This window comes from Saccostrea echinata, unplaced genomic scaffold, assembly GCF_033153115.1.
Source record: "Saccostrea echinata isolate AGI-Se365-2 ecotype Australia unplaced genomic scaffold, CSIRO_AGI_Sech_v1 ptg000029l, whole genome shotgun sequence".
NCBI classification, from domain to species: Eukaryota; Metazoa; Mollusca; class Bivalvia; order Ostreida; family Ostreidae; genus Saccostrea; species Saccostrea echinata.
The window spans coordinates 4,575,157-4,603,155 of NW_026889778.1; the positions used below are offsets into that span (position 1 = coordinate 4,575,157).

General features: G+C 34.7%; 1 protein-coding gene across 1 annotated transcript; it reads right to left on the bottom strand.

The window, feature by feature from the left end:
* Nucleotides 1–335: 335 nt before the first annotated feature.
* Nucleotides 336–27,997, bottom strand: LOC133195497 (uncharacterized). The gene is made up of 10 exons (XM_061331351.1): nucleotides 27,863–27,997; nucleotides 27,495–27,666; nucleotides 14,766–14,911; nucleotides 13,633–13,748; nucleotides 13,331–13,391; nucleotides 11,694–11,810; nucleotides 11,131–11,217; nucleotides 1,438–1,507; nucleotides 1,121–1,207; nucleotides 336–808 (listed from the first exon to the last, which is right to left on the bottom strand). Exons 1-10 carry the CDS (start codon nucleotides 27,956–27,958, stop codon nucleotides 747–749), a joined length of 1,014 nt encoding a protein of 337 aa, XP_061187335.1. The 5' UTR covers nucleotides 27,959–27,997; the 3' UTR covers nucleotides 336–746.
* Between the last annotated feature and the right edge of the window lie 2 nt (nucleotides 27,998–27,999).

Genomic DNA, 27,999 nt, shown 5'->3' on the forward strand with positions numbered 1-27,999 from the left:
TTTGTCTGCAAATGAAGAATTTCAGTTCATTAATAATGAACATCTTACAGACAATTGAAAATCTGACTTAAGTCTAAGTTTCTTTCATGATCCAAGGACAAGAAGCAATATATTATTGCTGTCAACAAAACATTCCCTTTTCTGTGCAATCACCTAGTTTAATTCTTGAAAAAAAAAATTCCAAACTAATGGCTTTATTTTGTACACTGTATTCAATATACTGTAAACAATAATCACATATTATTTTTAGCATGTATGATGTTTGACATCTATATTAATTTTTTGAACAAGTTAGCATATTTAGCTCATTTCTGAATGTTCTTATTTATGACATTTAGCATTATACTTGAATTAGCAGAAGTTGCTTTCTGATAAATGGCCAAATTAGAATACACAGCTAAATGTAATACGTTTACGGTATCTGCATATAAGAGTTTCACTCTACATTACAAATTGACTGGGAACCGTTCACAAATAAGAGGGAAAAAATTATAAAATATGGCCTTATAATATAAAAACATACACACATCAATAACTAGTTCAACAAGATTATTCATTACATTGGTATAACTGGTATATAAAAATATAAAGTACCCAGCATAACAACAGTAACTAAGTAATGGCTTCTGTACAGGATCAACCATCTATATTGACAAACAGTAAAATATGGCGTAGATTGGTAATTATGCTCTATATCTGCCTTGTAATCTCTATTACACGAGTTTGACTGACACACAGCAGACTTGTCAACGATGTACCCTTCTGCCTGTGATCAGACTGGTGTTTTCTGTGGCTAAAACATCAAACGCTGTAAAGACAAATGGATTCTTTCAAATATATCTCCTCTTTCAACTACTTGTTTTAAAATGTATTGTAATCATGCAGTATAATTCCTTGCGCATCTCTCTTTTGAGGTCATGCATTAAACTGACCCTCTGGTGTCTTTCTTGATTTCAGGAATTAAATATTGAAAATGTCCTACTTTTTTATCTCCGTATCAAACTCATGCATTAAAATGATCTACTATCTTCTCTTTAGCACATGTAATCATACATTAGAATATCATTCTCGCATCTTTTTATAAAAAAAACTTATGCATCAAATCAAATGCTTTACTCACCTCTCTCTTTAAGTCCTTCTCCAAAATTTTTGTAGACCGTTTTCAGTTCTATCATAATTAGTATCCACAGCAGTAGACCTAGTGTTCCTAAACAAAAAGAAAAAAAAATATTTCCATTATGATAGCAATTATCTCTCTGTATGTAATAAAGACAGCTCTGGATATTTTTATCCACAACAGTAGCCCTAATGTACTTAAACACAGAAAAGGAAGTATTTCAAAAATGATTTCATGTATCTCTCAAAGATGTGACTATCTATGAATTCTATTATTAAAACATTTCTTCACTGATTTTTGCAAAAGATATAGATAGTTACCTGCCACCAGTGTGGAATATACTAGGATTTCTCCTTTATCCGTGTCTTTGTCATCCAGCCTTTGATATTCCTGTTAGAAGATATCAACGTATCAATGGATAGTAGAATTCAAAGTAATGGCTATTTTTTTCCCATAATTATAAACTAATTGTATAGAGCAAGAAAAAAAGTGGAGCATATTCCAGTTATTCTTCTGTGTAAAATCTACCAATATTTCAACCTCCATCTATCCATCCCAATTGATTTTCTCCTCAGGAGATAGATTTTATTTAAAAATGGCTTAATTAAGCTGAGATAACCAAAACTAAAGACTGCAATTTTTGCCTAATTTGAAGTATATGTACATGTATTGCGTTACAAGTATCAAGTGTACCCTTTACAACAAAGAGGCTTCTTCACTAACAATCTTACAATAAAGTTTGGTAGAATTGAATATCATCACTAAAGAGGTTTAAAATTTAAAGAAAATATATAGGACCAGGCAAAAATTTTCTTTGATAATTATGAAATACATGTATTAATAAAAGCATCTTGGTATGTAAGGTACAACACTAATAAGGATGCTAAAAGGGGGAGGAAATAAGCACTGCCTTCAAATTTACCATACCCCGTATGCAAACTTGATAAAGAAGCAGCCAGAGCTGACTTTTTTTTTTTAATTTTGGCTTCATAATTTAAGAAGATTCTATACATAAAATCAGTCTGTCAAATGAATGCTGACCCTTGTTGGAAGCATCATGTAATCAAATATAGGATCAATTGTAATTTAAAGCAAAATTCCATCAATTACGAATAAATCGTTTATAATTTTGTTCAGGTTACAGTGATAGAATTATTCAGATAAAGTTGAAATATGGTTCTACAGGCCATTTTAGACATTTAATATATTGTTTGCAAGTATTAGAGACATTTTAAGCTGTATTTACAATGATTGTATAAAATATTTTGCTAAAGAGGTGCATGTAAGCAAGTCATTCTAGAGAACAAGAATTCTGTGAGCCAATGCTCACTAGTAATACCCCTTCTCTGATGTGAATACACACTCTCATATGGCATGCCTAAACAAAGTGTGTGCTACAATTTCAAGCATCAGCAATGAGTAGTTGCTGAGAAAACTGGGACAAAAATTTGTTATGGACAGACACACAGCTAGACACACAAGGGTAAAAGAGTATACCCCCTCTCCTTCAGAACGGGGATGTAATTATGGCTGTTCTGTGTTAAAAAAAATAAAGGCAAAAGCTTTTTTCCAATAAAGATAAACCCTCAAACTTAGTTACTTGAAATTTGAAATCAACTGTAGCTAAGTTAAGGTAGCTAAGGACACCTGACCCCAAAAAAACCTCCCAATAGATTTTACTGAAATTTTCACATGGTGCAAAGGAATGTGTAATGAACCTTTAGTGGAAATATGAATATGGCATTGAGGGTAAATTACGGAACCAGGGGGTAATGAGTTACCTCCCCTTTCCAGTCACTCCAAAAATCATAATACAACATATATATTACATATAAAAAATTTATTATGCAATATGCATTCAATATTTAAAATCATTTTTAAAGAATTTTGATACTATAAACTTATTTTAACAATGGATTGTCTGAACAAAGATAAATTAAGAGAATATTGCTTATAAATGTTTTAAATTCAACAAATTTGACTATTTTCATGCACACAAATTTGACACTTTTTACATTCTAAAAAAAATTCTGTCCAATAGAATGTTTTCCCGTCATGAGAATAAGAATAATGATTGAAGTGCTAAAAAAAAGGCAAAGTAAATTAGAAAAAAAAAACAATTGAAGAAATAAATCAGAAGTACAAAACAATTACTAATAAATGATTAATGAAAATATTTATATGACATTAGGAGAAATCATAGAGTAATGACATGATGAGTTACCTCCCCTCTCCCCTCACTATAAAACTCATAATTTATCCAATATTGATAATAATAATCCATAAAAAAATTAATTGTTAGATATGTGCTTTATTTTTAAAATAATTCCTAAACAAAATTAAAATATGAATTTATAGTTCAACAATAGATTATTTGAATGGAAATGTAATTTAAAAGAAAACACATACAAAAACTCTTCAACCTTAACAATTTTCATTCCTTTCATGCAAACAAATTCTATATTTTCTTATATAAAATCTTTAAATTAATCTGCTCAAATAGATTTTTTTGATAATATCATTATGTGAAAAATTTGTCCAATACTATTCCCCACTCAAAAATCTTGCCACAGGGCTAATTAACTAAAGGTACCAAATGGTCCAAATCTACCCCCTCCCATTTTCCAGAATTGAAAATAAGAATCAAATTTGGTGTGCTTCTAAAAAAATGCAAAACAAGAATGTGACTCAATAAGATATTTAATTGGTACTACAACAAGAGGCCCAAGGGCCACTTCGCTCACCTGAGTAACTTTGGCACACTGTTCTTTACCAGATTTACCCCTTGTAATACCTACTGTGGCCCCGCCCTACCCCTGAGGGTCATGATTTGAACAATTTAGAATCAACACTATCCCAGGATGCTTCCACATAAGTTTCAGCTTTTCTGGCCCAGTGGTTCTTGAGAAGAAGATTTTTAAAGATTTTTCCTATATATTTCAATGTAAGACTTGGATTCCCTATTGTGGCCCTGCCCTACCCCTGGGGGTCATGATTTGAACAATTTAGAATCTACACAATCCCAGGATGCTTCCACATAGGTTTCAGCTTTTCTGGCCAAGTGGTTCTTGAGAAGAAGATTTTTAAAGATTTTTCCTAAACGTTTCTATGTATAACTTTGATCCTCCATTGTGGCCCCGCCCTACCCCCGGGGGGTCAGGATTTGAACACACTTGAATCTACAGTACCTGAGGATGTTTCCACATGAGTTTCATTTTTCCTGGCCCTGTGGTTCTTGAGAAAAAGATTTTTAAAAGATGCTATTCATTTTCACTAATTCTTAATTATCTCCCCTTGAAAGAGGGCGGGGCCCTTCATTTCATAAACTTGAACCCCCTTCACCCAAGGATACTTTGTGGCAAGTTTGGTTGAAATTGGTCCAGTGGTTCTTGACAAGAAGTCGAAAATGTGAAAAGTTTACAGACAGACAGACAGAAGGACGCCGGACAAAATGTGATCAGAAAAGCTCACTTGAGCCTTCGGCTCAGGTGAGCTAACAAGAGGCCCATGGGCCACATCGCTCACCTGAGTAACTTTAGCCATGCTGTTCTTTACCAGATTCCCCCCTTTTAATATACCTATTGTGGCCCCGCCCTACCCCCAGGGGTCATGATTTGAACAATTTAGAATCTACACTACCTCAGGATGCTTCCAAATAAGTTTCAGCTTTATTGGTCCAGTGGTTCTTGAAAAGAAGATTTTTAAAGATTTTTCTTATATATTTCAATGTAAAACTTGGATTCCCTATTGTGTTCCGCCCTACCCCTGGGGGTCATGATTTGAACAATGGATGCTTCCACTTAAGTTTTAGCTTTTCCAGCCCAGTGGTTCTTGAGAAGAAGATTTGTAAAGATTTTTCCTATATATTTCAATATAAAACTTTGATTCCATATTGTGACTTCACCCTACCCCAAGGGGTCATGATTTGAACAATTTAGATTCTACAAGGATGCTTCCATATAAGTTTCAGCTTTTCTGGCCCAGTGGTTCTTGAGAAGATTTTTAAAGATTTTTCTTATATATTTTAATGTAAAATTTGAATTCCCTATTGTTGCCCCGCCCTACCCCCGGGGGTCATGATTTTAACAATTTAGCATCTACGCTATCCCAGGATGCTTCCACATAGGTTTCAGCTTTTCTGGCCCAGTGGTTCTTGAGAAGAAGGTTTTTAATGACCCCACCCTATTTTTGTCTTTTCTTGATTATCTCCCCTTGTAAAGGGACTTGACCCTTTATTTTAAAAATTTACACTCCCCTTCACACAAGGATACTTTGTACCAAGTTTGGTTAAAATTGGCCCAGTGGTTCTTGAGAAGAAGTTGAAAATGTGAAAAGTTTACAGACGGAAGGACAGACGGACGGACGGACGGACAGACGGACAACGGGTGATCAGAAAAGCTCACTTGAGCTTTCAGCTCAGGTGAGCTAATAAAAGTCTATGTGTGGAGTGGTCTGTTACCACTTCAGATGTAACACTCCAACAAGAGATAATATGAAATTGACAAGAGAAGTAGTATATGTTAGTTCAGTTTCATCAAGTGATTCTTGTCCTGCTTTTTTGGAAGAGATGGAAAGTCATTCTTTAGTAGAGCTGCAGTAGTTGAATCATCATCAGCATGAATGGTCTGGACCTCACATTCATATATCTTATACACCTTACTTGTTAAAATTATCTGAAATATAAAATTTAACGTTATTATCTGGAGTCCACATCAAAATATATTCCCCAAAATGTCTATATCCTATATATAGAATTTCAGTGAACATGTATATATACATGTATAACTTGCAGAAGTTTACACCCCATAAATTGCCAATTTTCTACACTTGTCAAATTTGGCATAACAAAATTCAAATGATGACTTTACCAGTATCACTAAATTGCACTAACAGCAAGATCCCCTGGTCTGCTATTCAGCATCAAAAGTGCATTCCAACTGGTCCGGTTTAGCATTCTTCGTCTGTAGCTATCCAACAAGATTCCTTGGCCTGGTTCTACAATAGAGGCCGACATCTCTTTTTCTTCAATGTGGTGACACCATGTGGTGTTAAAGGTGCTGAGAAAATTTACTACATGGGATGGTCCCATACCAGAATGTACCATCAAGTTGGCTGAAAAAAAATAGATCAAATAAATATATACAGGCATCAACAAAATTTAATTATGGTTGTTAGAAAATAAGTTTTTAACCAGAAAATCTTACACCGAAACTGGACTTATCAAGAGAAATGCCCACACTGCCTGACCAATATTCTAACTATGCAGCAGTAGTAAAATAAAGGATTGAATTTTATCAGACCAGCAAACAACATGCAAACAGTTTCAATATGTACCACCTTGTCAAACTTTTTTCCAGTGAAGAAAAACAAATCTGTTCCCAGTCATCTTGGAAACAAAAATAAAAAATTTGTCTTTCACTGAAATGTTAATAATTAATCTGACACCCATAAAATCCCCCTCCCAACTCAAATGGCAGTTCCTTACATGCACTGAGTTTATTAAGGAGAAGTTTTATATTCATGCTGAATTACAATTATGACAGAAGTTTGAAATGGAATGTACATAATGTTGATTTTTATTTGACTTACCAAGAGCTAATTTTGAGTTGATATCAAAGGCCTCTCTATCGTATTTCTTTCCCGTGGAAAAGACATTGGTAAATCCACAAACAGTACAGTACCATTAGTCTCATTTAGGCCCAATGTATTGATACAATTAAGTACCGAGTCAACAATGTTTTTTAAAGTTGTAAAAAATGCAAATGAATACCTTCATCTTGTGGCTGTTAGCAAACAAACTGGACTACCAAGTTCTTTCAGCTCAACAACTCTTCGTCCTTCGTTCCATTTGATGTCATTATAAGATCTACATCAGCCGAGTCGTCTGCTTGGAATAGGGTCATTAGGGGTGTAAGTCGTTTGTGACATTTGTATGCGAATATTCCATTTCATAAAAAAAAAGATTTATAATTGTTGTCCTGTTTGTTGACATGTTATATCTCTCATTCGCTCTAATTAACTTTATCTACCTGGGAGCCAGTCAATGCGCCCCCTAACAAAATCGTCCCGGTCAAAGCGCCCCCTGATTTTGGTCAAAGAGCCTCCTGATTATGGTCATAGCGCCCCCTTAAAAAATTTTACAGTAAAGCGATGTTACAAAACCGCCCCTAAATATTGGTCAAAGCGTCCCCTAATATAAATTGAGCTGGGCAACGGTATCATTCTTTTTTGGGGGGAAGGGGGGTGCTTTTTTTAGGTCACCTGAGTCACTCAGGTGATCTATTGCTATCTTTTTTTTGTCCGTCGTCGTCCGTCATGCGACGTGTGTCGTGCGTCGGTCGTAAACTTTTGAACATTTTCAGCTTCTTCTCTTGAACCACTGAACCAATTTCAACCAATTTTGGCATATAGCATCAACGGGTGAAGGGGTACAAAAATTGTGAATTTCATGGTCCCTGCCCCCCTGGGGCCTGAGGGGTGGGACTAATACCATCAAAATTAGTGTTATCTTTAAAAATCTTCTTTACTCCTGGACATCAAGCAGTCAAACTGTTGACATGATTGTAATAAGCATTGAACCTTCTACCAAAATTGTGAAATTCATGGCCCCAGGGTCAGGGGTTCTGGTGTTAGGGTTGGGCTATATAGATTATATAGTGAAAGTGCATTATTTCTTTGAAAATCTTTTTCTCTTCTCCTGGGTATTATTTAAACAAATTAAGTGCATGGTTATGACAAGCAATGATGCCTTTTCCAAAATTGTGAAATGCATGGCCCCTGGGTCAGGGGTTCTGGTGTTAGGACAGGGCTCTATTGATTATATAGTGAAAATGCATTAATTCTTTAAAATCTTTTTCTCTGCTCCTGTGTATTATTTAAACATACGTGTATGATAATGATGCACAAGGATGATTTTTCCAAAATTGTGAAATTCATGGCCCCAGGGTCAGGGGTTCTGGTGTTAGGGTGGGGCTCTATTGATTATATAGTGAAAATGCATTAATTCTTTGAAAATCTTCTTCTCTGCTCCTGGATATTATATAAACAAACTAAGTGCATGGTTATGACAAGCAATGATGCCTTTTCCAAAATTGTGAAATGCATGGCCCCTGGGTCAGAGGTTCTGGTGTTAGGACAGGGCTCTATTGATTATATAGTGAAAATGCATTAATTCTTTGAAAATCTTCTTCTCTGCTCCTGGGTATTATTTAAACATACCAAGTGTATGATAATGATGCACAAGGATGATTTTTCCAAAATTGTGAAATTCATGGCCCCAGGGTCAGGGGTTCTGGTGTTAGGGTGGGGCTCTATTGATTATATAGTGAAAATGCATTAATTCTTTGAAAATCTTCTTCTCTGCTCCTGGATATTATATAAACAAACTAAGTGCATGGTTATGACAAGCAATGATGCCTTTTCCAAAATTGTGAAATGCATGGCCCCAGAGTCAGGGGTTCTGGTGGTAGGGCGGGGCTCTATTAATTATATAGTGAAAATGCATTAAGTCTTTGAAAATCTTTTTCTCTGCCTCTGGATATTATTTAAACAAACTAAGTGCATAGTAATGGTGCACAAGGATGCTTTTTCCAAAATTGTGAAATTCATGGCCCCAGGGTCAGGGGTTCTGGCGCCAGGGCAAGGCTATATAGATCATATAGTGAAAGTGCATTATTTCTTTGAAAATCTTCTTCTCTACTCCTGGGTATTATTGAAACAAATTGAATACATAGTTATGATAAGCAAGGGTGACTCTACCAAAATTTTGATATTCATGGCCCCAGGGTCAGGGGTTCTGGCGTCAGGGCAAGGCTATATAGATCATATAGTGAAAGTGCATTATTTCTTTGAAAATCTTCTTCTCTACTCCTGGGTATTATTGAAACAAATTGAATAATTAGTTATGATAAGCAAGGGTGACTCTACCAAAATTGTGAAATTCATGGCCCCAAGGTCAGAGGTTCTGGTGCTTGGGGGGGGGGGGGGGGGGGGGGAGGGGCTCTATTGATAATATAGAGAATCTGTAGTAAAAATGCATTATTTCTTTGAAAATCTTCTCTGCACCTGGACATATCAGAGGCAAAAAGATTAAAAGTTTTAATATAAAAAAGATTTTTGAACATCTGGACCATTTGGTCAAGTGTTCTGGTCCTGGCCAGAGCTCTATTAATTTGTATCCAACTGAGAGAAGTTATTCCCCTTTGCTATTTACTTTTGATAATTAATCACTGTAAATAATGTACTTGAAAGGTTAATAGAAGAGGAGAATTATGCAAGATTTTTTATTGTATAATACAAAAACTTTTATAGTTTAAATGATCAGGTAGACTTGTAAGTAATAGATAAATAAAAATGAGACAAAAATAACCTGTCTTATTCAATGTTCATCAAAGACCAAGAGAGTCCAATGTAAGGGATTTCATCAAGGAATTGAAATAGTACAGAATCACTGATAATTTGTTCATATACTGTATGGTGATAGTGATAAATGGGGAACAGATTAGAACCTAATTTATGAACTGTTAATGAACAGTAGACTAATTATTTTGTTGATCCTGATCACCCAATTTTTCTTGCTTTTGGGCAACAAAGCTTCACCTTTCAGTTCATTTTATACACTATGGATCCTCTAAATTGTTGTATTATACTCAGGTGACCGTTAAGGCCCTTGGGCCTACTTGTTTAATTAAATGAAACCGGCGAACATTCTCAAAAATTTCTTTTATGATAAAAACATTTCTGTTCTATATAAAAATAAATCAAATAAACAAAAGTCAACCGCAATTTGGAAACGTTTCTGAGAGATTATTGAGAATGCCTCCACGCGGCAAGAGTTGGTTGGGCAACAGTATCGATATTTTTTTAGGAGGAGGGGGATAATTAAATGATACTGGCAAACATTCTCATTTCTTTGGAAATGTTTTCTATAAGATTATTCAAACTTAATATTAATTTATTAAATATTTCATGGGTCACGCTAAACAAGCAAAAGAACTAAATAGCATAAATTAGTAAAGAGACCAAATTTACGGGGCTTTTTGCAAACGAACATTCTATAAAAATATCTAAGGGGCGCTTTGACCAAAATCAGGGGGTGATCATTGCTTAGTGACAGTTTCAAAATGGATTTTTTCTATAAAATTATATTAGGGGGCGCTTTGACCAAAATCAGGGGGTGCTTTGGCCAATATTTGGGGGTTGTTTTGTAACATCGTTTTACTGTAAAATTCCTTTAGGGGCGCTTTGACCAAAATCAGCGGGGGGCGCTTTGACCAAAATCAGGGGGGCACTTTGGCCAATATTTGGGGGCTGTTTTGTAACATCGTTTTACTGTAAAATTCCTTTAGGGGCGCTTTGACCAAAATCAGCTGGGGCGCTTTGACCAGACTCAGGGGGGCGCTATGACCAATATTTGGGGGCGGTTTTGTAAAATCATTTTACTGTAAAATTTCTTTAGGGGGCGCTTTGACCAAAATAAGGGGGCTTTTTGACCAAAATCAGGGGGCGCTTTGACCAGGACGGTTTTGTTAGGGGGTGCATTGACTGGATTTCATCTACCTTTACTGCTGAGCTTTCTTGTAACTATTCCCATGAACTTTTCTCGGAGCACATTGTTTACAACTGCAGTCCGCCATATTGAAATAGGCGCATTTCCAGAATAAGCGGACCGAAAAATTCTTAATTTAGAATTCACATGTAATGTCACGTGATCGCTATCCGTAGCTACGTTAAGAACTTACATGAATCTCTTTCCAAACTGAGGAAAAATTTTGGGAAGAGCCTGTATAATGGGGTATAAGAGATGATTGCTTGGGCATTATAAACTTAAATTTTATCTCCATCCTTCAATTGCGCAATTCATATATCAAAAACATACCTTACCCAACAAAATATTTTGCTTCATAGAATTTTCACATGAAATCATTATTAAAACAAGGGAACATCTTCACATTTATGATCAAAAAATGAAATCCACACATTACCGTGTTACAGAATTATCTATCAGAACTTACATGGATGATCTGGTAGATGTAGTAGGTGGGCTTTGCCAGACCCAGGAAAGCAAAGATCCAGGCTGCTGCTTTCCATTCCCTCCTCAACTAAAGAAAAAAACATGATACAAGCTTACTTGGTATACCATATTCTATCACAAAGGCCTTTAACATCTTATAAACTCTACCTCCCCCACCTGGGAATTCCACAGATTCATGTATAATGAGTTACATTAATTTTATAAAAAATCAAAATTGGTCGTCCTTGGCTATAGGCATATATTACAGTAAATAAACATTCTTTCAAATTAACCTTATATCCATGCAGACATTTTACTTTGTAATTGCAATTTTTTCATTTATATCACATATTACACACCAATTACAAACTTAGATATTTATGTATTGGAGATAATGTACAAGAATAATGCTTGTACATGTAGTTTTTTGCTCAATTATTCCATTGTGCATCATCTTGCAAAATCAACATGTAAACCTGTGATTTGTGTTGACATTGATAGTATTCTTTGGGTCATTGTCCTACTGCTTAAGGAAAAGAATAATTAGGTAACCAGTTTACTTACAGTGAACCAACCAAAGATGTTCCACAGCATGGAGTATGGCAGTCCAACAGACAGCGCCACCTGCTGGAACACATCAAGTTTTGTTCCATCTTTCAAAACCCAAATTACGAAGCTTGCCTGTATAGTTCAAGTAAAAAGTTAATGTTTACAATTTTCACAGAGTGTGAGAGGCTACTGTAATGCTTTTTCACTTCTGTGTGAGGAGAGTTAATTTGATGCATAGTGTATGTCAATCATAAGAAATCTTTTATTTTTGTGAGGCATTTGTTATTGCTGTCTGAATGTACATTTGTAGCATGATTGCACTCTCTACATGGGTCACAATGCTTACCTAAGTCACTGTGGTCCTACTGATTTTCAAAAGATTTTTTCCCTCTTTATTCCCCTGAAAAATTTTGTCCCAATATTGTGACCCATACCTAGAATTAACCACAGGGTCCATAATTTGAAACAAAAAGAAAAAAAAGGAAGAAAACTACGGTAAATCCCTTCAATTAATATAGGAATGTTTTCATAATAGTATGATTTATTTTGGCCCTGCTGCTCCTGAAAGGATATGTTCCTTTAAATTCCCTTGTTAAACTATTGTCACCAATTGTAACCCAACCATACTCCCAAGGGCCCTTATTTGGTCAAACTTGAATCTACACTCTGAGGATTCTTGCATACTGATATCACTGCATAATCATGGCCTTGTTGTTTTTTAGAATAATTTAGGTCATTTTTAAAATATTGTTTGGTTGCCCTATCCCAACCGTCTGGTTAAAAATGGCCCGAATCAAAACTTTTTTTAACCTCTAGGAAGCATTTGTTTTCTTTATGCATCCAGGAAAACAGATCTTGAAAATTCAGCATTGATTTTGAAATTTTCTTTGAAAAAAAAAATTCTCACCTACCTACTGACTCAATTTTCCCATCCTTAGTCAGGAGAGGGCAAGCAAACATTATTTTAAAGTTAGCCTTAATCTGAATTTTTTCCCCCTACATACATGTACTGTATATACAGGGAAATTTTTGCCCCTTTTATTTTTGCCCCTTTTGCCCTACTCACAGGTGGGCAAATTTAAAACTGGGCGAATTCAAAGAACACAGTATAATTCATTAAACAGATCTGTGATAGGGTAAATTTAACATGGGGCAAAATTGTTTGCAAGTGTGAAAGGGCAAAAATAAACCTGTATACAGTAATCCAATGGTACACTTCCATGTCCTATTGTGGCCCCAATTTATTAATGATTTATTCATGATTTGAACAAACTTGATTCTACATAATGTTAGAAAAGTTTCATATACCAAGTTTCATCTTTTCTAGCCCAGCAGTTCTTGAGAAGATTTTAAAGTAGATGTCATTAATTTTCACTAATTCTTAATGATCTTCCTATAAAAGAGGGTGTGGCCCTTCATTTGAACAATCTTTTAATCCCCTTCTCACAAGGATCATTATGCTTTAATATGGCAAGTTTGGTTGAAATTGGCCCAGTGGTTCTTGAGAAGAAGTTGAAAATGTGAAAAGTTTACAGAGAGACAGACAAATGTCAGACAAAATGTGATCAGAAAAGCTCAGGTTAGCTTACACACTCTTTGAAATTTGAATGAATTAATAATCAATGATTTTCAGGGGTATCACAATTACTCACTGTAACTTGGATATCAAACTTCAGCATAGAGGAAAAGATTGAGGCTTGTTTGTACAAATGTGAAAATAAAATTCAAAATTACTTCGACATATCCATGGTACCGTATTCGAGATACAGAAGTTCAACTGTAGTTTAGGTTAAAAGTTTATAAATTTTCCTTTAAAATAAAGGGCCTAATGTAGACTCACTAACCAAATCAAACATATGATTTGTAATAGAGATAATAAATAAATATTAACACAGGGATTCTAGCCATTATAATGTAAATCAGCTGTTTACATAAAAATAATGAAACTTACATATGTAGGTATTCAGATGCTCCAACAATTCTGAATGTTAAATAACCAAAGTGTCTGGCCACTGACCACGCTAGGACGATATTGGGGGGAGCCAGTACAATGGCTAAAATCATCCTCACCTATGTCAGTTATAAAATTAAACCACTTTTTTTAACCAAGTTAACTAAAACAAACAAAAACAAACAAAACAAATAAATGTAGAGTGTACTGCAAGAAAAATACTTCAAGAGTCTGGCATTGATTATTTTTTTCCAGATGTTATTTTACATGCAAGGGAAATGTAGAAAGTTGTCATCTATAAATACAAGAGAAGGATACATGTATCCCTTCCCCCCCCCCCCCCCACTACTCACCCATCAACCCCCTGCACAAAATGTCTACTCACTAATATAGATTTTTATAAATAATTAGGAAAATTTACAGAAGATTGTGAGAAAATGAAAATCATGCAAATTAATTTAGTTCATTATATGTTAATTTGAATGATTCCTTAGCTCTTTGATTGGCTGAAATCCAACACTGTTGAAAAATACTATGCTATGGTCACCTGCACATGACCTTCCAGGTGAACATTTCAAAGAATTTATTTTTTCTAAATTGGATTAAAAAATAGATTGAGAATTTTTCGACTAATACTAATAATAAGTTAAGAAAAGTTATATCACCTGCACTAGACTTCCACTCAGGTGAACGTAACATTCAGGCACGTTGTATCCGTAGGGAAGGGGGATGGGTCTGCCCCCCATTCCCACTTTTTTCTGAACATTAATTTTTACTATTAATTTAGTATGAAAATGTATACTGAAAGGCTGCCCCCCCCCCTTTTTTGCTGATCCAGTATAGTCGAATCCCTCTTCCGTTCATGGACTTTAACCCCCCCCAACCCCCCAACCCCAGAAATAAGATTTTGATGTTAAGAGAGGTTTTTTCTTGGGTAATTCCAGTAAGTTGTCAAAATGTGTGATTGTTCCCTCAAAAGAAACTTAAATAAAATTTAGGAAACATACAGTTTTTTAGCTGCATGGATAACTCTCTTTTGACTGAGTAATTCATCCTATGTCCAATATTTTTTGTACATGTATGGAGATTGCATCCATATCCAATATTTAGTTTTATATTCAATAGAATACTAGTACCAGTTTTAGTGTACTCCTTCCATCAACATTGACGATGTACTCCACGACACAGTACACCAGTACAACAAGGATAGCTAGGATCAGGACATATAGCTCGTACTTCTTCTCTCGCAGCAGGCCATGAAACGCATAAAATATACAGAACACTGGAAATAAATATGTAAAATATACAGAACACTGGAAATTAAACACGTAAAATATACAAATCACTGGAAATAAACACGTAAAATATACAAAACACTGAGAAAATAAACACATAAAATTATACAGAACACTGGAAATAAACACATAAAATTATACAGAGCACTGAAAATAAACTCGAAAAATTATACAGGACACTGGAAATAAACACATAAAATTATACAGAACAGGTGAAATATACTGAATACTGGGAAAAAAGTAAAATGTACAAAACAATGGAAAAATCAGAGGTACTGTGAGCACTGTGCTGACACAAAATGATAACCCCTGCTCCAATATGAGTATAATTAAAGGCCAAGACCATTTTTGGTGTGGGAAACCCCAAATATCTGTCCAACCATAATGTAAAATATGATGTGCAAATTGGCACTATGTGAAAAAGATTCTGGAAAAGTCTCATTTAATTTTATTCTAATCAATGGTATAGGAGGAGTTGCAGATAAGAGATGGGTACCCCCTAATACATGTACATCTTCCCAAGTCAAGGGTTTCTGATCCATTCCTCTCTCTGCATAAACCCTTGACCGAATAGTCGGACTTTGACAGGAAAGAAATGCACTGATTGGCCTCATAAAAGTTTGCATGAGCCAATCAAAAACATTGTTTTCTTTAACCTGAAACTAAATTGTAAGCAGAAAAACATGCCAGTTTTAGTCCCAACGAAAACATTTTTACCATTAAAAAATCAAGTTAAAGGCTTGTCTCAGCCTTGGAGTTAATGTTATGCTGAATTTATTATCAATTTTCAATATTGTCTCACATTTTCTATTTAATTCGCTTACTCTAGTTGGTCAATAGCAGAGGTCAGTAGGATTTAAAATGAGGAGTTGTGGATTGGAGATGGGCACCATCAATGTTATAGAAAGAATGGCAGTGTTCATGTTTGCAGTGAGAAACCCCAAATATCTGCCCGATTGAAATGTAAAATACAGTACAGGCCACGAGTTTTCCCCGTCGCACGGTGGAAAACACACCGTGTGAAATGCTCTGTGTCACACCGTGTACACGGTGTAGCACGGTGTGTGAGGATTTGAAATACACAGGTAGGCACACCGTGCCGCACCGTGTCTACAAAAATCCCAGCTAATGCTCCCCGTGTCGCACCGTGCCCAGAAAATTCTCACCGTGTCGCACCGTGTCCATAACATTACATAGAAAAATCATTTTGTTCTGATAAAATATTTTAAAGCAATTATCACACTGATTTTTGTGTATAATTATCGTTTTCTATTCTAGAAGACATTGACATGTGTTCTGAATAGTACTAATGATACATATAGTAGGATTAAATATCAGTAGCAGGAAAATTAAATGTTGAATTTACCGTGGGGCCAGAAGTTCAAATTTCGTAAAGTTGTTTAGTTACTTTTTAAAATTATTACTTGGATTGAAATTTTTAATGCCTAAAGAATATAATCCCACGTAATCACGTAACGAAGATATGGAATGATCGGTGTTACATGTGGTATACGATCCGAGCTGCATGTATTTATTTTAGTATATAAACCAAGCATTTATATTCAAGAGTAAAGCACATAATTTTATTTTGTTAATCTAATATTATTCTGAATTTATAAACGAGAATCGAGAGCAAAAACACGAAATTCCTGTGTACAATAATGTGCGTATTTTTCGTAACAGAATAAATTCCTTACATAAACTAGTAAGTTTAAATTATATTTTAAAAATCTTTTCAGTGTAAGAATTTGATATGTGTAAAGAAGCAATGACAGAGAGAGAGAGAGAAAGAAGAGAGAGATGCTCTTAACCCCCTTTCGCATAAATCTGAAGAAAAAAATCATTTATGAAAATTCTTCGTTTAATAATGCCGAAGCCTATCTCTCGTGACAGACGATTTTTTTTTCTTTTTATAAACTAGTATTCATGTTTTAAAATCCTTTCAGTGTAAGTATTTTGTAAGTTTTTCTTTAATTGAAAAGTGTGTAAAGAAACAATGTCAGAGAGAGAGAGAGAGATTCTTTTAACCCCCTTTCACATAAATCTGTAAAAAAAAATAAATAATAATAATAATAATAAAATAAATAAATACATGTAATTCCTCGTTTTATTTACATTACCAAAGTCACAATTAGCCATTCTATAATTCTATTCAAATTCTGTAACATTGTTTCATAGTCAACCCAGTTGTTACATGTTATTCTCGGTTACACACGAAATCCTCGTGCTATTAATACCTGTCAATCAAAATCGCACGACGCTAGATGGCCCAGAAAGTCTGTTTACACGGAAAGTCATTCTAATGCAGTTCCGAGTTCACACCTTTCTTAAAAAATATATTGGAGCACAGCCGGAGGGCCGGGGGCGCTGTGTGTTTATCACACCTTTCAAATTCTTTCGTCCTTATCCACATCAAGTGTATAACACACTCAACTGACTTCCAGTCAAATTCATCTACCGGGTTACGCCAACAGACGTGTATTTTGACTTGATTACAAACTTACTTTGTAAATTATTCCTTTTCAGACACATATAAGCATGTAGATGTAACCTGTTAAATTATGGTTGTTTTATTTCACAATAGCGTACATGTAACATATAAAGAAAATCTACAGACTTTCGATTAATTTAGAACGGGGGGGGGGGGGGTTAACAAACATAATAGCTAAAATTGAAAGAGGCCTGGGATTTTATTAACTACATATTTTTTTCTCTAAAACTATGATAATAATTTTACAAAGACTTTGACCATAACAGAAGCTTTATTCTATTTTACATGTACATCCCCGCTATACATTCGCTAATTGATTTTTTTTTTCGCAAACCGTTCGACACATTTTTCATTAAATAATTTCAGGAAAAAGTAATTAGAACAGCAGATTTGAGTTACCAAAATTCGACTTTTTGTGTGTGTGTGATATAAATTTGTTACATTAAAAGTTTAGACTTTATCAAGTTAAACTTATCTATAACGTACAGTCTGTTATAGATAAGTTTAACTTGATAAAGTCTAAACTTTTAATGTAACATATTTACCTCCATATTTAACAAGATTACAGATTGCAATATAATCCTTAATTATCAGAGAGTTTTTGAATTATGTGCGTGTATCTGACACGTTTTAAGTTTTATTTTAGATACATTTTTTTTAATTCCCTTTATGTAGAAATGATTTATAAAATAAAACATGCATCTGATAAATACGACGTATGAATGCATACGTGCGGCAAAAGAATCTTTTTATGAAAATGACTGTAATTAAAATGAACACAGTTTATATAATCAAAAGAAAAGACAACCAGGTATTTTATTTACGAAAGTGTAATCACTATTCCTTCTAAGCATTATAATAGTTTACCGAACACATTTTTTCTCTCGATCGTATAAGTAGGTTTTGAAACACGACTTACATGGATGTGCGTACACATTTGAAGACTAATTGTCTTTTCGGTACTGGGCACGAGCACGTGGATCTTAAATTTTAGGGCGTCTTATTTGTTCAAACATCTGCATATCAATAATGAAGAACTAAAAAAAAGGAAATTGATATAATTGATTAAACAAAGACAATGAATAGGTTTTTTTTTTAAAATTCTGTGTGATATCGTAATGGGACACTGTGATACACCGCGTACACACCGTGTTACACGGTGCGCAGACAATCCTAACTTCAAAGACGCCGACATTGATCGAGGTCCACGCAAAAGCGTGGACTTGCGGTCCACGGGGCCCCGTGTTTTTCGGGGAAAACTCGTGGCCTGTACTGTAGGAGGTCCACTATGACACTATGTAACAAAGATTCTGTGAAAGTCTCATCAAATTTTATTCAGTGGTATAGGAGGAGTTGCAGTTAAGAGATTGGTACCCCCAAGTGTTACGGACGGACGTATACACAGAAGAAGAGACACCCCATCACTATATACCCGCGCTTTTCAAGTTGGGGGTATAGAAAGTTGATATATAGAACAATGGAAAAAAAATAAAATATACAAAACACATACTGGATAAAATACGTAAAATACAGAACACTGGAAAATAAACATTAGTCAAGCTAATTAAGGGAATTTGTGTCTCACGCTTAAGAAAAAAAGAAAAGGGTGGAAGACCTCAAAGAAATGCAGATGGAGAAAGAACTAGAAATATGTCCATAGGACATGAATGCCCCGCCGAGGGTATATTAGTAATGCAACATTTTAACACAAATTGAGAAAAGTGAGGTCAAGGTCAAAGAAAGGTCAAGGTGAAAAAATATTGATGCAGTTGAATAGCTTACATCAGTATGTATCAGCATATGAAGTTTGACACTAATCTAAGAAAAGTGAGGTCAAGGTCAAAGGAAAGGTCAAGGTCAAAAATTGTTGATGCAGTTGAAAAGGTTACATCAGTATGTGTATTAGCATATGAAGTTTGATAAAAATATTATGAATGGTTTCTTTAAAACTGAGCTAAACACTAATTTAAGAAAAGTAAGGTCAAGGTCAAAGGAAAGGTCAAGGTCAAAAAATATTGATGCAGCTGAATAGCTCTCATCAGTATGTATCAGCATATGAAGTTTGACACTAATTTAAGAAAGTGAGGTCAAGGTCAAAGGAAAGGTCAAGGTCAAAAAATGTTGATACAGTTGAAAAGGTTACATCAGTATGTATCAGCATATGAAGTTCATTAAAAATATCTTGAATTGTTTCATTAAAACTGAGCTAAACACTAATTTAAAAAAGTGAGGTCAAGGTCAAAAGAAAGGTCAAGGTCATAAAATGTTAATGCAGTTGAATAGCTTACATCAGTATGTATCAACATATGAAGTTTGATTAAACTACCTTGAATGGTATCTTTAAAACTGAGCTTAACACTAATTTAAGAAAAGTGAGGTCAAGGTCAAAAGAAAGGTCAAGGTCAAAAAATGTTGATGCGGTTGAATAGCTTACATCAGTATGTATCAACATATGAAGTTTGATTACACTATCTTGAATAGTTTCTTTAAAACTGAGCTAAACACTAATTTAAGAAAAGTGAGGTCAAGGTCAAAGGAAAGGTCGAGTCCAAAAATTTTGATGCAGTTGCATAGCTCTCATCAATATCTATCAGCATATGAAGTTTGATAAAAATATCTTGGATAGTTTCTTTGAAACTGAGCTTTGAACAGAGCTAAACGCAAAGTGTGACGGAAGGACAGACGGAAGGACAGAAGGACGGTAGGACGGAAGACGGACATGACAAACACTATATGCCCCGGCCATATTCATGGCGGGGCATAAAAAACAGATTGACCTTGACCTTTAAGCCTTTTGGCCCTAAAGTCAACAGGGGTCTTTTTTGGGCATTAAAAAATACATGACCTTCAGCTTTATTTAAAAAAAAACAAGAAGAAACAAAATTATCACATGAAAACTATGTAACTATGCAATTTATGAATTTCTGACCTTGGTCTTTGACCATATGACCTCAAAATCAATAGGGTTTTTTTTATTAGTTATATTGACTTACTGTAATAAAGGATCAGTGCACTTAAGCTATGAGAGTTGGATCCCGGTGCTTTGCCAATAATAAATTACCGAAATTTATAAACTTTTTCAATCAGAATTATTAAACAATATCTTAAGAGCAGGGTTTGATATATTATATCACATAAAAATATTAAATAATGCCGATCGACACTGGTTTTTGCGACAGGGGTCTAGCAGTTTTGTCACATTTCTATTGTTATTCATATGCATACCAGTTTTCAACGACATTGTTTACATCGAGCCGCAACTTGTCCATTCTTCTCATTTGCATAGAATGTGTATTTTGATTTAAACTTATACATATCCAAAGGGCAATGTTGGACAATTTGCGGCTCATATGTAATTTTTTAAAAATTTCTCCAACTACGGTCGGGTTAGCTACTAAATTAACAGGTCACGGAGTGTCAAACTATTTTGACCTGTTTGATATTATAATCACTTTACTCACGTGACATTCCACTGTTCGATATGCTTTCAAGGCTGTACACACGGATATGTATTTAAGTACAAAATCTGACTACATGTATGTATAGACTTTTAATACGGTGAATCCTAAGATTTTTCGAATCTTATAAAACTGCATTAAGAATAGGGCAATGCTCTATTTCTTAATACAAGTCTTAACTTTAATTTCATTTTTAAACCAATCAAAAGTACTCACATTGTGGTCATCCTATTTTTATCATAACGAAAAAAAGCAGTAAAAATATCGAAAAACTCGTTGTTTTATGGGAAGAAGATCAAAAGGAGTAACTACATGTAATTGTAAAAGTTGCTCAAATGCAGCGTTATCTATTCTAAAGAAGTTTTTATAACTACTGGGGTCTTCTCTTTGCACCTCATCTAGCGATGCATTGTGTGCACCAAGTTACATATATACGAGTGTTCCACCGTTGTTTCCATTACGATGGTTTTTTTTTTCAGTTTTAATGCAATGCATAATACGATAACAGATACTGCTAACAGAACCTCATTTTCCATTACTGAGAGAGAGAGAGAGAGAGAGAGAGAGAGAGAGAAATATAATGCAAGGGAAACACGTAGAAATCCCTAAAGTCTATTAACAATCTAATAAAACGTATAAACGTGTGTACAGGAAAGTATTATAATACAAATATAATACTTGTATTATACAGCAACTACAAATCTCACCGTTTGTACCGGCCTGAAATATAATGAAGAATTTTGCGAAAATTTTATTAGGGTCTTAAAGTTTACCTTGTCTTCTTTCATAAATTGTGTTTTTCGTTTGGTATTTTGAAGGAAATTCTGGAATTGCCAGTGCAAATCAAGTGCACGATTTGTATGTAGATGTGTTAGCTCATGTCACCTCTGTATTATGGTCTGCAGGCATCTACAGACACTATCATACCTGACAATATTTGGATTGCCAAAATGAAAGAGATATTGAAGACATAAGCGAGTGATTATCGATATAGTAACGTTGTAGAATTTTCGTTGACCATGTTTTTTAATCTGAAATATACTTGTTCCGTCAATAAAATGTTATTTTAAATTACAGATAGTTTGTATTTCTTGGAGTTTTCATGTTAACCTAGCGACTCAAATTTTAAGTTAAAATTTTATATTTCATTTCCGAATGTTATTTATCTATACATGTACATGTACATGCATATAATAAAATATGTATCACCGTGAGTACTACATACATGTATAATTTGTTTCACTACACATTTGTATTACTCTACATACTACATGTACAGTGAATTACGATTAAATGTAGTGTGACATCGAAGTCATGTACATGTGAATCTATCTTAAAACATACATTCATTCTTTGAGTTGAAAAGCATTCAGCATATAAAACGAAAAATGATAAAACTAAAGAAAAAAGAGGGGGCATTTTTTATCATATACGAAAACTTAATTAAGATTGATCTAATTCGGTGCTATGCATCAAACATATGGATACGAATCATGAAAATGATCAATATGTATGGCCATGAATCATTTCTTATTTGTGTGAATCATGAGACTACACAATCTTTCTCTCCTCCATTTAAATTCATACTGTAGAATCAATCTGGAAATAATGTGCAAATGCTTACATTCCACTTCCATGCGATTTAAATATCTCCGCCCATTTGCGGGTACCTTAAATTCGAAAGTGGTCCAGTTCAAATTTCCGGAATTTAAGGCTTATACATGTTCTTTTCAATGACATTCTGTGGAATTATAGCAATATGTTTAACAAAACATTCGAAGTATAAATATCAAAAGCATATGTATGCACAATAATCATAGATTAATTTAGCAATATAGTCTAATTTAAGGCTTAAAATGGGTGGCCGAAAAGGCTCCAAATGACACACTAAAGTGCACTCATTCTTTCAATGCGAATCCTCAAAGAGAATGAAAGTTATCAACAGGAAGCCATTTTCTGCAATGTATGAATTTCTGACCTTCCCCTTTGACCTATTGATCATTAGGGTTCTTTTTTAGGCCACAAAGAGTTGTGATATAAAATTTCATTGCAAAAGCTCAAAGGCTATTTCAATCTGAGACATCATCCAGACACAGAAATGTTAAAAACAGATGGAATCTATGAATTTCTGATCCTGATCTTTAACCTTTTAACCTCAAAATCAATAGGGATTTTTTTTAAGATATGAAAGGTATGAAAACTTGTGATAAAAAATTACATTGAAGAAGCTCAAAGAAAACTTAAGTTAACATCTGGAAACATTTTTTTGCAATGTATGAATTTCTGACCTTGACTTTTGACTTTTTGACCTCGAAATTCTCTGACTATCTTCTTCTAGGTCTTCTTTAGTGTTTTTTAGGCTATAGGAAGTTGTGATATAAAATTCCATTGCAAAAACTCAGAGGTTTTTTGAGATATCATCCGGAAACGAAAGTATTAGACAGAATGACAGACAAACAGATGGACAGACAGAGGACAGACCCAAATTAATATATCCCACTTTCAGTAATGAGACATCTCAACATTAATACAGATGTCTTCTACTAATGAAAATATATACCACCAGAGGGAAACATGAAAGTCACACATTTACTGTTACATTGTAACAAGTAGTAGCAGTATAAGCTGAGAAAAAAACAAGAGGCCCAAGGGCCTTAACGGTCACCTGAGTATAATACAACAATTTAGAGGATCCATAGAGTATAAAATGAACTGAAAGGTGAAGCTTTGTTGCCCAAAAGCAAGAAAAATAGGGTGATCAGGATCAACAAAATAATTAGTCTACTGTTCATTAACAGTTCATAAATTAGGTTCTAATCTGTTCCCCATTTATCACTATCACCATACAGTGTATGAACAAATTATCAGTGATTCTGTACTATTTCAATTCCTTGATGAAATCCCTTACATTGGACTCTCTTGGTCTTTGATGAACATTGAATAAGACAAGTTATTTTTGTCTAATTTTTATTTATCTATTACTTACAAGTCTACCTGATCATTTAAACTATAAAAGTTTTTGTATTATACAATAAAAAATCTTGCATAATTCTCCTCTTCTATTAACCTTTCAAGTACATTATTTACAGTGATTAATTATCAAAAGTAAATAGCAAAGGGGAATAACTCCTCTCAGTTGAATACAAATTAATAGAGCTCTGGCCAGGACCAGAACACTTGACCAAATGGTCCAGATGTTCAAAAATCTTTTTTATATTAAAACTTTTAATCTTTTGCCTCTGATATGTCCAGGTGCAGAGAAGATTTTCAAAGAAATAATGCATTTTTACTACAGATTCTCTATATTATCAATAGAGCCCCCCCCCCCCCCCAAGCACCAGAACCCCTGACCTTGGGGCCATGAATTTCACAATTTTGGTAGAGTCACCCTTGCTTATCATAACTATGTATTCAATTTGTTTCAATAATACCCAGGAGTAGAGAAGAAGATTTTCAAAGAAATAATGCACTTTCACTATATGATCTATATAGCCCCGCCCTAGCCCCAGACCCCCTGACCCTGGGGCCATGAATATCAAAATTTTGGTAGAGTCACCCTTGCTTATCATAACTATGTATTCAATTTGTTTCAATAATACCCAGGAGTAGAGAAGAAGATTTTCAAAGAAATAATGCACTTTCACTATATGATCTATATAGCCTTGCCCTGGCGCCAGAACCCCTGACCCTGGGGCCATGAATATCACAATTTTGATAGAGTCACCCTTGCTTATCATAACTATGTATTCAATTTGTTTCAATAATACCCAGGAGTAGAGAAGAAGATTTTCAAAGAAATAATGCACTTTCACTATATGATCTATATAGCCCCACCCTAACACCACAACCCCTGACCCTGGGGCCATGAACTTCACAATTTTGGTAGAGTCACCCTTGCTTATTATAGCTATGTATTCAATTTGTTTCAATAATACCAAGGGGTAGAGAAGAAGATTTTCAAAGAAATAATGCACTTTCACTATATGATCTATATAGCCCTGCCCTACCACCAGAATCCCTGACCCTGGGGCCATGAATTTCACAATTTGGGTAGAGTCACCCTTGCTTATTATAACTATGTATTCAATTTGTTTCAATAATACCCAGGAGTAGAGAAGAAGATTTTTCAAAGAAATAATGCACTTTCACTATATGATCTATATAGCCCCGCCCTAGCACCAGAACCCCTGACCCTGGGGCCATGAATTTCAAAATTTTGGAAAAAGCATCCCTGTGCACCATTACTATGCACTTAGTTTGTTTAAATAATATCCAGGAGCAGAGAAGAAGATTTTCAAAGAATTAATGCATTTTCACTATTTAATTAATAGAGCCCCGTCCTACCACCAGAACCCCTGACTCTGGGGCCATGAAATTCACAATTTTGGAAAAGGCATCAATGCTTATCATAACCATGCACTTAGTTTGTTTATATAATATCCAGGAGCAGAGAAGAAGATTTTCAAAGAATTAATGCATTTTCACTATATAATCAATAGAGCTCCACCCTAACACCAGAACCCGACCCTGGGGCCATGAATTTTACAATTTTGGAAAAATCATCCTTGTGCATCATTATCATACACTTGGTTTGTTTAAATAATACCCAGGAGCAGAGAAGAAGATTTTCAAAGAATTAATGCATTTTCACTATATAATCAATAGAGCCCCGCCCTAACACCAGAACCCCTGACCCAGGGGTCATGCATTTCACAATTTTGGAAAAGGCATCATTGCTTGTCATAACCATGCACTTAGTTTGTTTAAATAATACCCAGGAGAAGAGAAGAAGATTTTCAAAGAAATAATGCACTTTCACTATATGATCTATATAGCCCCACCCTAGCACCAGAACCCCTGACCCTGGGGCCATGAATTTCACAATTTTGGTAGAGGGCTCAATGCTTATTACAATCATGCCAACAGTTTGACTGCTTGATGTCCAGGAGTAAAGAAGAAGATTTTTAAAGATAGCACTAATTTTGATGGTTTTAGCCCCACCCCTCAGGCCCCAGGGGGGCAGGGACCGTGAAATTCACAATTTTTGTACCCCTTCACCCGTTGATGCTATATGCCAAAATTGGTTGAAATTGGTTCAGTGGTTCAAGAGAAGAAGCTAAAAATGTTCAAAAGTTTACGACCGACGCACGACGACGGACGAAAACAGATAGCAATAGGTCACCTGAGTGACTCAGGTGACCTAAAAACTGAAAAGCACAATAAAAGTTGCCTATAAGCACTTGGGCTGCGATTAGCACTTAAAAAACATTCCCTCCTCTGGTACTATATGTACAGGCCTGTCATGGCTTAATTAATCATTTTTGGTGCAGGATCCTATACCCTTTCATTTGGAAAATTTAAATAAAAAAAAATGGAGATATTGATTACATATTACGTTTAACTATTGATTAAAGATCAAATTGCATATTTATTCCCTATTTACATCTTTATGAGTCATAATTTCAAAATTCAAGTTATTTTTATGTAAAATCACTGAAAAATTCAATTAACATGTACTTGTCACTTGGGAAATTTTACCTAAAATTTTTTTTTTGGAGGGGGGGGGGGGGGCAGTCAATTTTCAATTGGGACAGGATGCTTTTACCGGACCTGGATGCAGTGGGTATTAATTAAGCCCTGTCTGTACATTTACAGCTAATTTTAATATCTATTATCTGGCAGTAATCTTATAGTGCCCACCTCCCAGTATAAATTACACTGTAGTTCACTTTTTAAATATTATACACCTATTTATGGCTATAAGGAAAATAGCAAGTTTATTGTCCCCCAAGACAAACAATGCATCTCTTGGAAAATTCATCATATCCTATAGATAGCAGTGACCTTCTGATGTGTTGATTATAATTAAAATATTGTTTTATGTAGTACTTGAACAAGAAATGGGGAGGAGGAGGGGAACTGCATATAGCGCTGATTGATGAAGAAACAAATTTTCTTCTTAGTACAAGGGATTAAGAACAAGAAGTTCAAGAAAAAAATTAGGAAATTCTAAAATAAGTATCTCTAAGTCTTTCTAGAGTGCTTCGAAATAGACAAATACTGATTTACCGGTACACACAGTTTGCTAGTGCATGTGAACACACTGCAAAAATTACGTTTTTATGATTTATACATCATAAGTAAAATTTGTATACATGCAAAATTTACACCTATAAGTAAATGAGTGCATGTGAACAGGGCTATGATATATTTATCTACACTTGCCTATATTTTACTCATTAACACACTTTAATGACTATAATATCATAACTTCCTGATCTGAGGAGACTGTAGTATTACCTACTCACTACTCTGAAACATTTCTAACATTATAATAAATTTTCCCTTTAGTTATCACTTAAGAATGCAAAGTGCCAATTGAAAGCAGTGTGTCAATGAACAGATATGTGATTATCATGCATTGTCTAATACATGTGAAAATCTGTATACAGATGGTCAAATCATTAACATGTGACTGCTTGTTCATTGTGACACATGACAGACAACAGATCTATAGATCATCCTCCTGAACAGGTGCTTGGTTTGTCACACAGCTAAGAATCTATATCATTAACAGGAGCTTAATAGTTGTGACAGACCAAGTCTTTAACAATATATTACCTCCATTTATAATGAGAATGAGTGCAAACGTAAAATCAGAACTGTCCGAATTGCCGTCCTTGATGACGGTGATGAAGCGATAAAGAGTCAGTCCCAGCGCTGTCAGAATATTTACAATACTAACTACCAGGAACACAGTCTCCTTGGCATCCAAACCAGCACAGGTCCTGGTCTGAAAAGGAGATAATGTACATGTATGTATTGGCGACTCATTTCCTCTTTTGAGATATAAGATTTCACACAGTGTTTTTTGTATTTTCAGTTCAAATTTACAATGTTATATAGAAAAAGCCTAAAGATTTCTAAATCATGTTCCTACAATGTACCTGTAGCACATTCCTTCATCTACCTTTGTGAAGTTCATTTACCTTACCAAAAGCCGTGGCAATCGCTGGCTTGGGGGCATCCTTGATTCCATACTTCGAGTATTCCGTCGATTCCTCGACGTTATTGTCGCTCGACATAATCGTTTTCTTACATTTTCCAGCCTAAAGTGAAAGTAGAG

Bases quoted from the DNA above. Each gene is read 5' to 3' on its own strand.
- LOC133195497 (XM_061331351.1), bottom strand. From the start codon at position 27,958: ATGTCGAGCGACAATAACGTCGAGGAATCGACGGAATACTCGAAGTAT. The intron at 13,749-14,765 runs GTACTAGTATTC...TAACTGACATAG, and splicing joins GAAGGAGTACACTAAAACTG to GTGAGGATGATTTTAGCCAT. The intron at 11,218-11,693 runs GTAAGTAAACTG...TTTTTTCTTTAG, and splicing joins ACATCTTTGGTTGGTTCACT to TTGAGGAGGGAATGGAAAGC.